We start from the raw sequence: 15632 nt of genomic DNA, 5'->3' as shown, positions 1-15632 counted from the left end.
CTCAAACTAGTGTCGGTTCTCAGGAAGTGAAACTCAGACAGTCGTTGCTACTGAGAGGTGAAATGGCGACGAAAGGAGATCAGCTGGACCAGGAAACCTTCTCTTGTTCGATCTGTCTGGATCTACTGAAGGATCCGGTGACTACTTCCTGTGGACACAGCTACTGCATGAACTGTATTAAAAGCTTCTGGGATGGAGAGGATGAGAAGAAGATCTACAGCTGCCCTCAGTGTAGGCAGACCTTCACACCAAGGCCCGTCCTGCTGAAAAACACCATGTTAGCAGTTTTAGTGGAGGAGCTGAAGAAGACTGGACTCAAAGCTGCTCCTGCTGATCACTGCTATGCTGGACCTGAAGATGTGGCCTGTGATGTCTGCACTGGGAGGAAACTGAAAGCCTTCAAGTCCTGTCTGGTGTGTCTGGCCTCTTACTGTGAGAAACACCTCCAGCCTCATTATGACTCAGCTCCGTTCAAGAAACACAAGCTGGTGGAGCCCTCCAAGAAGCTCCAGGAGAACATCTGCTCTCGTCACAACGAGGTGATGAAGATGTTCTGTCGTACTGATCAGCAGTGTATCTGTTATCTCTGCTCTGTGGATGAACATAAAGGCCACGACACCGTCTCAGCTGCAGCAGAAAGGACCGAGAGGCAGAGAGAGCTGGAGGTGAGTCAACTCAACATCCAGCAGAGGATCCAGGACAGAGAGAAAGATGTGAAGCTGCTCCAACAGGAGGTGGAGGCTGTCAATCGCTCTGCTGATAAAGCAGTGGAGGACAGTGAGAAGATCTTCACCCAGCTGATCCGTCTCATGGAGAAAAGAAGCTGTGATGTGAAGCAGCAGGTCAGATCCCAGCAGAAAAGTGAAGTGAGTCGAGTCAAAGAGCTTCAGGAGAAGCTGGAGCAGGAGATCACTGAGCTGAAGAGGAGAGACGCTGAGATGAAGCTGCTGTCACACACAGAGGATCACAATCAGTTTCTACTCAACTACCCCTCACTGTCCCCGCTCAGTGAATCTACACACTCATCCAGCATCAATATCCGTCCTCTGAGCTACTTTGAGGACATGACGGCGGCTGTGTCAGAAGTCAGAGATAAACTACAGGACGTTCTGAGAGAGAAATGGACAAACGTCTCACAGACAGGGACTGAAGTGGATGTTTTACTGTCACAACCAGAGCCCAAGACCAGAGCTGGATTCTTAAAATATTCACGAGAAATCACACTGGATCCAAACACAGCAAACACATATGTGTTATTATCTGAGGGGAACAGAAAAGCAACATGTATGAGACAACAACAGTCTTATTCTAGACACCCAGACAGATTCACTGTATGGTGTCATCAGGTCCTGAGTAGAGAGAGTCTGACTGGACGTTGTTACTGGGAGGTGGAGAGGAGAGGAAGAGGAGTTTATGTAGCAGTCACATACAAGAGTATCAGGAGAGCAGGGGTGTCGCATGAATGTATAGTTGGATACAATGATAAATCTTGGGCGTTACGTTGTGAACCAGACGGTTATATATTTTTGTACAACAAAGTCAAAACCCCCGTCTCAGGTCCTCTGTCCTCCAGAGTAGGAGTGTACCTGGATCACAGTGCAGGTATTCTGTCCTTCTACAGCGTCTCTGAAACCATGACTCTCCTCCACAGAGTCCAGACCACATTCACTGAGCCTCTCTATGCTGGACTTTGGCTTTATGATTATGATGTCACTGCTGAGTTGTGTAAACTGAAATAGACAGAAGTCATTTAAGGGTTAAATTCTGTGTTTTAACTCTTAAACTTCTCTGGTGTCCATCATTGTTGCTGCAGAGCTGATTTGTGTCTGGACCGCAGAGGACCAGCCCTACAAACACTAAAGTGTGTCACTGACTGACTGACTGAGTGATGAAGTTACAGGATTCATCAGCGACTGTTGCAGGTTCCTCATTGGTTGTTGCTCTTTCTAAATGAAAAGCTGGAGAACAGTTCAGTGTTTATGTTTTCTGGGGATTGTGTCAGCGGTTCATTGAGTCATTACATCGTGCTGTTGTTGTGCATGTGCTATTGTTTATGTTCGTTTAAGTGACGTTACGTTGTGCTTCGTATTGTGTTACCACCGTGCATTCACACCAAGCAGGAAGCACATTAGCAAGCCACACGTCGCTACTGCGGTATGAACCCAAAATAAACACACTGTGCTGTGATTTAATATCAATAAACGGATCAAAATGATGCCGAAATAACGACATTATGATGCCGATTAGTAAACAGTCTGAATTAATGTTTTGTCAGGTCTGTCCGCAACACAGCAAGCAAACAACTTTTAAAATGCTTGTTTTCTGAATGGAGTTTGGATCGATCAGTGCCAGGCTATGCAGCTGCTCCATTAGCACTCCATCTAGGAGTAAACACGGCAGCAACAACGTCAGTGATGACATAAACTTTGTAAGTATGTATATATTGTTGCACACCACTTATATGATGAATGCTTTTGATACACATGCTTTAATAAAGAAATTAAATACTGTTAACCTTGCATACTGTATGTCATGCTGATACATTTTCACCTTGTATAAAATGTATAATATAATGACTAGTAAATGTTTCCATTTACTATTACTGAATGCAATTTGCTTCATTATAAGTTGTCTTTCAATCAAACATTAAGATATAAGTGGGAAAAAAAACTGTTCACAAAACATTATAGACATAACCACTGATTATTTGTGTAACAATTTAGCCACAAATTCACATCCTGACCACGATCCATCTCATGAGTTGTTCTGTAAATGTGTGAGTGTCTTCAGGTGGCTCCTTCCTGTGTCTGTTTCACTGCTCATGATGATCTTTGTTCACCTGAACTGATATTTCTCTGCATGAAAATAGACACTTCTCTGTGCTCTAAATGTTTCATGAATATATATATATATATATATATATATATATATACTGTATGTGTGTGTTGTTGTTTCTCTTCCACTGCACGGGTCTTAAAGGAAGGTCTAGTGATTTATTTCTTATCATACTGTAGATATTCTGTTCTCACCACTTTTTGTAAAGTTATCTCGAATCACATTTATTTGTTTTGGCAGTCTAAATGTTGTCGTCCAGATCGACGTACAAACGAGATACTAAGATGTTTAATGAAAACTGTAATTATCATGATCATAATCAATAAGGAAATCATTATTCTCTGTTAGATCGCTGAGATTCTGCTCAAACAAACTGATTGTGTGGATGAAAATGAATCTGTACGTGAAATCATTGAACAAGAGTCATTTAACAGACTTTACTGATGGGATGTGTGAACAAACTGAAGGTTTCTATAATCAATAAACAAGAATGAACCAAGTCTTTTCTTCCTGTCTTTTTTCCATGGTGTCATACAAAGCTCCAGGCTGCTTTGGATCAGGATGACGTCCTGAAATTGAACCGTTTTGTCACAAATGCTTCAAAGTAGATCGTTAAATATGTGAGAAAATTATTATAAAGCTGTTTAAATATTTCAGGACAGTTTATTTTGATAACTCCCTGTTGTCAGTCAGCTGTTGTCAGTCAGCTATTTTTAACCAGTAAAAGAACAGAATTTGTTGTGAAATCACACTGGATCCAAACTTATTTGGTGTTCATGGTATTCAATATCCAAATCACTATTCCAGTGCTTAGTCTGTTTATTTTTTAATTTATTATATATATATATATGTGTGTAATAATTATGTATAAATCCCCAAATATCCCATGAACTAAGGATCAATCCCACAACATTATTCATATTTAACATTAATTATTATTAGTTATTCTCAGATGGATTTCGCTGTTTGTTGTGTGTAGAGGTGGCTTTACTTTACTGTTTAATTTCTGGACTACCCCACACTGTCTTCTGTCTGGGTGTCTTGAATAATGTATATAGAGTAGTCTTTGTCCAAATGAACCCGTAAAAATTCACAAGTGCATATTTTTCTCTCAGTTTGGGGCTCCGTCCTCACTAGGCCGCCGTTTTTCTCACCCAAAACAGAGCTCTTGGGGATAGAGCCGCCCATTGAGGGCTGTGTGGCAGTAAGAAAAGCTGTTGTTGCCTCCCGTGATCACTCATTTTAAATGTCAGCGTAGCCCATCACACAGTACGGCTGCTGTCATTAAACAGTATCAGATGATATTGTGATTGAGTAATGCTCAGCAGAGCAGCAGCTTGGGAATGACTGCTGGTCAGCAGGTGGTACTATCTACGAAAATAATGTGAAATACTTTTCCTGTGATCGTTTCTTGTGTTTGAAAGTGCTTCTGTCTCCGTATATTGACTGCTGAACACGTGGAGATTCTCTCAGAAGGCTCCGACTTGGACCACAAGAGGTCAGGAGTGCTCAGTATTAAAGTGGTCTGAGGATGTTAATCCACCAATCTGACAGCCTGAACTCATTCAGTCAAAGTCCAAGCCAAGCTTTCACATCTAGCTGTTAGTCTGAAGGACATGAATGTCATCAGGACACAGAGCCATATCACAGTCAGATGCTGATCTAGCGGTCCTGAACCTCGTCATCGCTATCATTACTATGAATGCTCATTTTGATCCAGAGATTTCTGTAGAAAATGTGACCGATGGACAGTAGTTCAGACACTGCAGTGAGCTTAATGGAGATTGTCTGACATCTTGACCTCTTGACACCGCAGTGTGCCTGCTGGGGGAGAAACCAGAGATATGGCGCCGACTGATGGCGACACGCTACGAGCTTCTCTCACTCTTCTCTTTATTTTAGCTCTAGTTATTAGTTTCTCAGCACAATCTACATCTTCCGCAGTCATTTATGACCGTCAGACTCTACTGGACATCAGACAAAATGTTCCAAACTTCTGCACAGCGCCTCCGGTACTGAAAGACATTGTTAAATCGGAGGTATCCTGGTACACTGGCTACAAGCGCCGGCACAGGCGCAAACGAGGAAGACGTGGCGGGCTACTGGTGAGACTAAGGCGCAGCCCACTTGGCCTCCCATCCCGAGCATTTTGCTAGCCAATATGCAATCCATTGGCAACAAGATAGACGAGCTCCACTGCCGTATCAGTGCCCAGTGGTACATGAGGAACTGTAGTGTGTTCGGCTTTTCTGAAACTTGGCTAACATCGGACACTCCAGATAGCGCCGTACAACCGGAGGGTTTCTCCGTGCATCGCCTGGACCGCTCGGGGGACGCGACTGGCAAGTCAAAGGGTGGCGGCGTGTGCTTCCTAGTGAACAACTCGTGGTGCACCGATGTGGAGGTAATTACCTACTCCTGTTCACTGGTTCTTGAACACCTCACTATCAAGTGCTGGCCTTTCTACTCACCGAGGGAATTCCCCTCTGTCCTGCTAACCGCTGTCTACATCCCACCCCAAGCCAACGCTGCAGTAGCTCTGGAGGAGCTCCATGGCGCTATCACTGGCTACGAGAACCAGCACCCGCAGGCCATTTCCATCGTGGCGGGGGACTTTAACCACTGCAACCTTAAATCAGTGCTACCGAAATATAACCAGCAGGTCAGCTGTTCCACTCGGGGCAACAAGACTCTGGACCACTGTTACTCCACCATAAAAGGAGCTTACAGGTCTATCCAACGGCCTCACTTTGGGAAATCAGACCATTCTTCCGTGCTCTTGCTACCTGTTTACAAGCAGGAGCCAAAGAGGGAGAAACCCACCCTGAGGTCAGTCCAGTGCTGGTCAGCAGAGGAAGAGCTCAAACTCCAGGGTTGTTTTGAATCCACTGACTGGTCAGTTTTCAGAGATCCTACTAACCTGAGTGAGTACGCTGATACAGTTACTGACTATGTTCAATTCTGTGTGGACACCTGTATTCCCACTCGTACCATCCGCTCCGATCCAAACCAGAAACCATGGATTAACAGCAATGTCCGCCTGAGACTAAAAGAAAGGTCCGCCGTCTTCAAAGCAGGTGATGAGGAGCGTTATAAGGAAGCCAGGTACGAGCTTAGGAAGGCCATCAAGTCAGCCAAAAAACAACACCGGGACAAACTTGAACAACATTGTAACTGTAACAATAGGATTGTTGGTTCCTAGTTGTTGTTGTTCCGGGGAACTGTTAGAGTGTGACACAGACAAAGTAACGCTAGCTGGAGCTGAATTAACATGTGGACTGTCGTACTGAATAAAGTCACAAGTAAGCAACTGTAATGCTTTAACCGTCCAGTCTGTATGGTTAGTGAAGAACGGAACAGATTGAAACATGGCGGCAGCGGTGCTAAAGTTTAGTAGCCGTTAAATGAGGATAAGTGCTGCTAGCTAGCTCATTAGCATTGAAGAGGCTAACCGAACACGGCAACGGTGAGCGGAGAAAAATAGCTGACGTCGAGATGGAAGGACTGAAACCTCCGTCAATACTGATTTTGGACTCCAACAACCTTGCAAAGATATGGAAGAGTTGGAAGGAGGAGTTTTCACTGTACATGGACCTTACCATGCCCGATGCTGAGGAAAGTACCAAAGTCAAGCTGTTTTATTACCTCATCGGAGAGAGTGGAAGAGAGCTCCTGGACACGCTGGCGAGGAGAACAGTGAGTTCAATGATGGCGCTATTTGACGGACACTGTAATCCAAAAGTTAACGAGACTGTTGAGAGATACAGATTCTTAGTGCGGAACCAAGGATTAGCAGAAAACATCGACAAATATGTCACGGACTTGAGAGTGTTGGCCAGTAGTTGTAACTTTGGAGACATTAAAGACACACTAATAAGAGATCGAGATGTGTGTGGAACAAGTAGCTCTGCAATGAGGGAGAGATTACTCAGAGAGGAGAATCTGACACTGGACAAATGCCTGAAAATTTGCAGAGCTGCTGAGCTATCAAGGGAGAACAGCAAAACACTGCAAGGACTGACAGTGGAGGAAGTTCATGCACTGAAATACGCCGGAGAGAAAAGCAAAGACAATGAAATCTGCTGTAAGTTTTGTGGTAAAACACATGAGAGAAACAAGACAAAATGCCCAGCTTTTGGAAAGAAGTGTAAAAAGTGTGGGAAAGACAATCATTTTGCTGCAAAGTGCAAATCAAGAGCAGAGAACAGCAGGAAATATAAGGCAGTGCATGTTGTCTCAGAACATGACAGTGATACATGTGAGGACATTATGACCATATCAGAAGTATATGGGGACAATGAGACAATAAACCAAGTGAAAGAGAGACATAGTCAAGGACAGCAACTCTTTGCAGGAATGATGATGGACAAAACACTGGTTAACTTCCAGATAGACTGTGGAGCCACCTGCAACATCATCCCCGTACATCTCCTAAACCCAGACACACAACTGGAGCACACAGAGAAAGTGCTTGCGATGTATAATAAGACCAGGTTATGTCCGCTTGGTAAATGTAAGGTCAAGATCAGAAACCCCAGAAACAACAAACTGTACAGGCTGGAGTTTCAAGTGGTGGACCAGAACAGCAGGACTCCTTTACTGGGCAGGAAGGCCAGTGAGGCCATGAAGTTAATTAAAGTACAGTATGAGAATATCCTGGCCATTGACAGCATCGTGAAAAAACAACGGTGTCCTGTAACAAATGAGGAAAAAAGTGACGAACACATGACGATGGAGAAAATCAAGAGTGAGTTTGGAGATGTATTCACCGGTGATGGATGTTTGGAGGGTGAATATAGCATTGAAATAGACAACAGTGTGCCACCAGTAAAACTGCCAAAAAGGAGAGTGCCAGTTTCGATGATGGCACCCCTTAAAGAGGAACTCAAGGATCTGGAGAAAAGAGGGATCATTGCACCAGTGGAACGGAGCACAGACTGGATAAGCAGTATGGTCTCAGTGGCAAAGCCGAACGGGAAACCGCGGATCTGCATAGATCCAAAACCATTGAATCGGGCACTCAAAAGGAGCCATTTTCCCCTCCCTACAATTGATGACATCCTCCCAGAGTTATCAAAGGCTAAAGTATTCACAGTCTGTGATGAAAAGCACGGCTTCTGGCACGTGAAATTAAAGGAAGAGTCAAGCTACCTCACCACATTCGCCACCCCATTTGGCCGGTTCCGTTGGCTGAGAATGCCGATGGGAATAAGCCCAGCACCAGAGGTCTTCCAGAGGAAGCTCATGCAAGCGCTGGAAGGCTTACCTGGAATACACATCATTGCAGATGATGTGTTGGTCACGGGAGAAGGATGTCTCAGGAGAGCAAGGGAATGTGTATATTGGCAAGGAATGAATGAGTACATAAAGACTTTCATCTCCAAGTGCGACATATGCAGGTCAGTAGACCCAAAGCAACAAAGAGAGACATTACACCCTCATGACATGGCATACAGACCCTGGGCCAAGGTGGGTACCGATTTGTTTTTCTTTAATAACAAGGACTACTTGATAACAGTAGATTACTATTCCAACTTTTGGGAGATAGATTATCTACCAGACACAAAGAGTAGTACAGTAATCAGGAAGCTAAAGGCCCATTTTGCATGATATGGGATACCAGATGTTGTTATCTCAGATAATGGCCCACAATACGCATCTCAGGAGTTTCAGCGATTCAGCCAGATGTGGGAATTTGAACACAGGACATCCTCGCCTGGATATGCTCAGAGCAATGGGAAAGCTGAGTCGTCAGTGAAAACAGCCAAGCGTCTCATGCTGAAAGCTAAGGCTGCGGGACAAGATCCATACTTGGCTATGCTGGACCATCGCAACACACCGAGCCAAGGTCTCAACACAAGCCCGGCACAGAGACTTCTGAATAGGAGGACAAGGACTCTGCTCCCTACCAGGGACACTCTGTTGGAGCCAGAGATAACAGACAACGCACATGGACTGATACACAATAGACAGCGACAAGAAAAATACTACAACCGCACTGCAAAAGACATGGACTCTCTGAAAAAAGGGGACAGTGTGAGAGTTCAGCCTTTCGAGCCACATAAGGTCTGGAGAGCGGCGAAGGTGATGAAACCTGTAAGCCATAGATCTTATGAGGTGAAACTGGAGTCAGGTGGTGTTCTGAGAAGAAATCGTCGGCACCTCAGACGCAACCATGATACAACCTCCACACCTACACAAACCGGGACTGTGGTACAGACACCACAAGCGGAAGTGGTAGAGCGGGGTCAGGTGGGACACCAACACCCTGTCACTACCAGGTCAGGTCGTCAGGTTACCAGACCTCACTATCTGAGAGACTTTACTCAGTGAGGAAAGCAGGGTTTCTGGACTCTGGCAAGGCCTCTGAGAAAGGAGTAATGTTTAAAATGTGATTTCTGCTGTTTGTTTTGTTACAATGTTAAAGAGGGTTAAGCTAAAGAAAGAAAAAAAAAAAAAAAAGAGGAGAAAGAAAAGTGTAATGTATATGCACAGTTTATTTTATTACAATGTTTGGTTATGTATATCTGTAAAGATAACGTTTAAGTGTCACAGTACCCCAGAGAGGATAATTTTATTTGTTTCCAAGTGATAGTGGTATTAATAATTAATATTCTGACTGATGTTGAGAATCTACATTTTTTGTTTCATTATAATATTGGTCACTTAGTTTGAGTAAGAGACTTTACTTCAAAGAAAAAAAAGAAAAGATGTAACAATAGGATTGTTGGTTCCTAGTTGTTGTTGTTCCAGGGAACTGTTAGAGTGTGACACAGACAAAGTAACGCTAGCTGGAGCTGAATTAACATGTGGACTGTCGTACTGAATAAAGTCACAAGTAAGCAACTGTAATGCTTTAACCGTCCAGTCTGTATGGTTAGTGAAGAACGGAACAGATTGAAACATGGTGGCAGCGGTGCTAAAGTTTAGTAGCCGTTAAATGAGGATAAGTGCTGCTAGCTAGCTCATTAGCATTGAAGAGGCTAACCGAACACGGCAACGGTGAGCGGAGAAAAATAGCTGACGTCGAGATGGAAGGACTGAAACCTCCGTCAATACTGATTTTGGACTCCAACAACCTTGCAAAGATATGGAAGAGTTGGAAGGAGGAGTTTTCACTGTACATGGACCTTACCATGCCCGATGCTGAGGAAAGTACCAAAGTCAAGCTGTTTTATTACCTCATCGGAGAGAGTGGAAGAGAGCTCCTGGACACGCTGGCGAGGAGAACAGTGAGTTCAATGATGGCGCTATTTGACGGACACTGTAATCCAAAAGTTAACGAGACTGTTGAGAGATACAGATTCTTAGTGCGGAACCAAGGATTAGCAGAAAACATCGACAAATATGTCACGGACTTGAGAGTGTTGGCCAGTAGTTGTAACTTTGGAGACATTAAAGACACACTAATAAGAGATCGAGATGTGTGTGGAACAAGTAGCTCTGCAATGAGGGAGAGATTACTCAGAGAGGAGAATCTGACACTGGACAAATGCCTGAAAATTTGCAGAGCTGCTGAGCTATCAAGGGAGAACAGCAAAACACTGCAAGGACTGACAGTGGAGGAAGTTCATGCACTGAAATACGCCGGAGAGAAAAGCAAAGACAATGAAATCTGCTGTAAGTTTTGTGGTAAAACACATGAGAGAAACAAGACAAAATGCCCAGCTTTTGGAAAGAAGTGTAAAAAGTGTGGGAAAGACAATCATTTTGCTGCAAAGTGCAAATCAAGAGCAGAGAACAGCAGGAAATATAAGGCAGTGCATGTTGTCTCAGAACATGACAGTGATACATGTGAGGACATTATGACCATATCAGAAGTATATGGGGACAATGAGACAATAAACCAAGTGAAAGAGAGACATAGTCAAGGACAGCAACTCTTTGCAGGAATGATGATGGACAAAACACTGGTTAACTTCCAGATAGACTGTGGAGCCACCTGCAACATCATCCCCGTACATCTCCTAAACCCAGACACACAACTGGAGCACACAGAGAAAGTGCTTGCGATGTATAATAAGACCAGGTTATGTCCGCTTGGTAAATGTAAGGTCAAGATCAGAAACCCCAGAAACAACAAACTGTACAGGCTGGAGTTTCAAGTGGTGGACCAGAACAGCAGGACTCCTTTACTGGGCAGGAAGGCCAGTGAGGCCATGAAGTTAATTAAAGTACAGTATGAGAATATCCTGGCCATTGACAGCATCGTGAAAAAACAACGGTGTCCTGTAACAAATGAGGAAAAAAGTGACGAACACATGACGATGGAGAAAATCAAGAGTGAGTTTGGAGATGTATTCACCGGTGATGGATGTTTGGAGGGTGAATATAGCATTGAAATAGACAACAGTGTGCCACCAGTAAAACTGCCAAAAAGGAGAGTGCCAGTTTCGATGATGGCACCCCTTAAAGAGGAACTCAAGGATCTGGAGAAAAGAGGGATCATTGCACCAGTGGAACGGAGCACAGACTGGATAAGCAGTATGGTCTCAGTGGCAAAGCCGAACGGGAAACCGCGGATCTGCATAGATCCAAAACCATTGAATCGGGCACTCAAAAGGAGCCATTTTCCCCTCCCTACAATTGATGACATCCTCCCAGAGTTATCAAAGGCTAAAGTATTCACAGTCTGTGATGAAAAGCACGGCTTCTGGCACGTGAAATTAAAGGAAGAGTCAAGCTACCTCACCACATTCGCCACCCCATTTGGCCGGTTCCGTTGGCTGAGAATGCCGATGGGAATAAGCCCAGCACCAGAGGTCTTCCAGAGGAAGCTCATGCAAGCGCTGGAAGGCTTACCTGGAATACACATCATTGCAGATGATGTGTTGGTCACGGGAGAAGGATGTCTCAGGAGAGCAAGGGAATGTGTATATTGGCAAGGAATGAATGAGTACATAAAGACTTTCATCTCCAAGTGCGACATATGCAGGTCAGTAGACCCAAAGCAACAAAGAGAGACATTACACCCTCATGACATGGCATACAGACCCTGGGCCAAGGTGGGTACCGATTTGTTTTTCTTTAATAACAAGGACTACTTGATAACAGTAGATTACTATTCCAACTTTTGGGAGATAGATTATCTACCAGACACAAAGAGTAGTACAGTAATCAGGAAGCTAAAGGCCCATTTTGCATGATATGGGATACCAGATGTTGTTATCTCAGATAATGGCCCACAATACGCATCTCAGGAGTTTCAGCGATTCAGCCAGATGTGGGAATTTGAACACAGGACATCCTCGCCTGGATATGCTCAGAGCAATGGGAAAGCTGAGTCGTCAGTGAAAACAGCCAAGCGTCTCATGCTGAAAGCTAAGGCTGCGGGACAAGATCCATACTTGGCTATGCTGGACCATCGCAACACACCGAGCCAAGGTCTCAACACAAGCCCGGCACAGAGACTTCTGAATAGGAGGACAAGGACTCTGCTCCCTACCAGGGACACTCTGTTGGAGCCAGAGATAACAGACAACGCACATGGACTGATACACAATAGACAGCGACAAGAAAAATACTACAACCGCACTGCAAAAGACATGGACTCTCTGAAAAAAGGGGACAGTGTGAGAGTTCAGCCTTTCGAGCCACATAAGGTCTGGAGAGCGGCGAAGGTGATGAAACCTGTAAGCCATAGATCTTATGAGGTGAAACTGGAGTCAGGTGGTGTTCTGAGAAGAAATCGTCGGCACCTCAGACGCAACCATGATACAACCTCCACACCTACACAAACCGGGACTGTGGTACAGACACCACAAGCGGAAGTGGTAGAGCGGGGTCAGGTGGGACACCAACACCCTGTCACTACCAGGTCAGGTCGTCAGGTTACCAGACCTCACTATCTGAGAGACTTTACTCAGTGAGGAAAGCAGGGTTTCTGGACTCTGGCAAGGCCTCTGAGAAAGGAGTAATGTTTAAAATGTGATTTCTGCTGTTTGTTTTGTTACAATGTTAAAGAGGGTTAAGCTAAAGAAAGAAAAAAAAAAAAAAAAAGAGGAGAAAGAAAAGTGTAATGTATATGCACAGTTTATTTTATTACAATGTTTGGTTATGTATATCTGTAAAGATAACGTTTAAGTGTCACAGTACCCCAGAGAGGATAATTTTATTTGTTTCCAAGTGATAGTGGTATTAATAATTAATATTCTGACTGATGTTGAGAATCTACATTTTTTGTTTCATTATAATATTGGTCACTTAGTTTGAGTAAGAGACTTTACTTCAAAGAAAAAAAAGAAAAGATGTAACAATAGGATTGTTGGTTCCTAGTTGTTGTTGTTCCAGGGAACTGTTAGAGTGTGACACAGACAAAGTAACGCTAGCTGGAGCTGAATTAACATGTGGACTGTCGTACTGAATAAAGTCACAAGTAAGCAACTGTAATGCTTTAACCGTCCAGTCTGTATGGTTAGTGAAGAACGGAACAGATTGAAACAGTAACGACGGGGACTCGAGGCGCTTATGGCAGGGCCTGAAAGCCGTAACAGGCTATAAAACAAAACCAGGTGGCCTCACTAACACCACCGCTTCATTCCCTAACCAGCTGAACACTTTCTATGCCCGCTTTGAGCATGTCATGGAGCCACCAGCACAGGGACAAATTCTCGCTGCGGATACACGCACACTCAGTGGGACAACACATCAGGTGACAGAGGCTGATGTGTGCAGAGTTTTTAAATGTGTAAAAGCAGGCAAAGCTGCCGGCCCAGATGGCATTACACCTCGGGTCCTCATTTTTACAGACATTTTTAACCTGTCACTGTCTCTCTGTGTGGTTCCCACATGTTTTAAGAAATCCATAATTGTGCCTGTGCCCAAGAAATCACCTGCATCTTGTCTGAATGATTTTAGACCTGTAGCCTTAACATCAGTGATAATGAAGTGTTTCGAGCAACTGGTTAAGGCAGGGGTGCACACACTTTTTCAGCATGCGAGCTACTTATAAAATGACCAAGTCAAAATGATCTACCTACTATAAAAATGCAAAACATATATTTATTTATAAATATATTGAGTATTCTTTATATGTACAATATATGTTGGTGTACCTTGCATAACTGCATGAACCCATATTGTACAATATAACTCTGTACATTTTTTGTCATTACCTTACTCTGATGACTTGCACTGAATGGAATCAGCCAGGGATGCATAGTCCGGACAGTAGCTGCTGATAGCCAGCCTCAAGCACACTTCCAAATGATCATCAGTCAAGGTGAAACGGTATTTGGACTTAATAATCTTCATGTGGGAAAAGGCTGACTCGCATAAATAAGTGGAGCTGAATAATGCAGTCAAGGAGGTAGCACATTTTCTCATGTTGAGGTACTTTTCCTCTGTGAGTAAGTTCCAGAACTGTCCATGAGCCCTGGACTTAAGCTGAATGTCAGCTTGTAGTGTCAAAATCTCATCCTCCACTCCAGATGAGTTCAGGTGAAACAGTGTTGCAATTTGTTGGCTGACGTCTATTTAAAAAAAAAAAAAATTTTTTTTTTTTTTTTTTTAATACCTTTGCGATCGACCGGTAGATCGTGATCGACGTATTGGGCACCCCTGGGTTAAGGCACACATAAATAACAACATATCTGCCAATATTGACCCATCACAGTTTGCATATCGGTCTAACAAAGCTGTCGATGATGCCGTATCACTGGCTTTATACACTGTGCTAAAACATCTGGAGGGAAAAAACACATATGTCAAAATGCTGTTTGTTGATTACAGCAGTGCTTTTATAACAATCATACCATCTCTTCTAGTATCTAAGCTGACAGACTACGGCCTCTGTAATTCCATCTGCAGGTGGATACAAGATTTTCTGACAGGCCGACCTCAGACAGTAAGAGTAGGAAACAGATACTCATCTACCACAGTTCTGAATACCGGTGCTCCACAATGTTGCTGTCTCAGTCCCTTACTGTATGGTCTGTACACATATGACTGTGTGGCTAAACATCATACAAACAGCGTTGTGAAATTTGCAGATGATACAACAGTGATAGGGCTCATTACAAATAACAATGAGATGGCATACAGGGACGAAGTGAGGAACCTGACCATGTGGTATCACAACAACAATCTGTCCCTGAATGCGGAGAAAACTAAGGAGCTTATAATTTACTTCAGGAGAATTAAAACTGTTCAATCACCTGTTGATATAAATAACACTCCTGTCGAATTTGTCAACAGCTTCAAGTTCCTAGGCATATTTCTGACTCCCTCTCCTGGGCCCTGCACATCAGCTGTGTCACAAAAATGGCACAACAGAGACTGTATTTTTTGAGGTGTTTAAAGAAACATGGTATGTCCACAAAAACCCTCATCAAATTCTACCGGTCCACAATAGAAAGCATCTTAACTGGATGCATACTGGTCTGGTTTGGCAACATTACATCATATGACCACAAACTCCTGATGAGGACAGTGAAAACAGCATCAAAAATTATTGGATCACCGTTACCACAGTTACAGGACATTTACACCACTCGCTGCAGGAAGAAAGCACTTTGTATCATGCAGGACACAAGTCATCCAGTACATACACTTTTCTCTTATCTCCCTTCAGGGAAGCGCCAACAGAGCATTAGAGCTCGGACCTCTCGCCTCAGAGACAGTTTTTACCCTCAGGCGGTCAGACTACTGAACAGTAGCACTAAATGAATGCAGAGCTGTGGATTGTTTTATGGATGTTTTAGGTTGTTTTATAATTTTATTCTTAGGTATTTTCTTATTTATTGTAGTATTTATCAACTGTACTAAAATATTTATAGATTTTAAGGGCTGAGAGAGAG

General features: G+C 43.6%; 1 protein-coding gene across 1 annotated transcript; it reads left to right on the top strand.

The window, feature by feature from the left end:
- Nucleotides 1–2059, top strand: LOC119495856 (tripartite motif-containing protein 16-like). Its single transcript, XM_037782743.1, has one exon. It carries the CDS (start codon nt 63–65, stop codon nt 1737–1739), a length of 1677 nt encoding a protein of 558 aa, XP_037638671.1. The 5' UTR covers nt 1–62; the 3' UTR covers nt 1740–2059.
- Nucleotides 2060–15632: the final 13573 nt, after the last annotated feature.

Source organism: Sebastes umbrosus, chromosome 10, assembly GCF_015220745.1.
Source record: "Sebastes umbrosus isolate fSebUmb1 chromosome 10, fSebUmb1.pri, whole genome shotgun sequence".
In the NCBI taxonomy this organism is placed as follows: domain Eukaryota; kingdom Metazoa; phylum Chordata; class Actinopteri; order Perciformes; family Sebastidae; genus Sebastes; species Sebastes umbrosus.
This window is presented reverse-complemented; position numbering and strand designations above follow the sequence as displayed.

Coding starts and splice junctions, on each gene's coding strand:
- LOC119495856 (XM_037782743.1), top strand. CDS start 63: ATGGCGACGAAAGGAGATCAGCTGGACCAGGAAACCTTCTCTTGTTCG.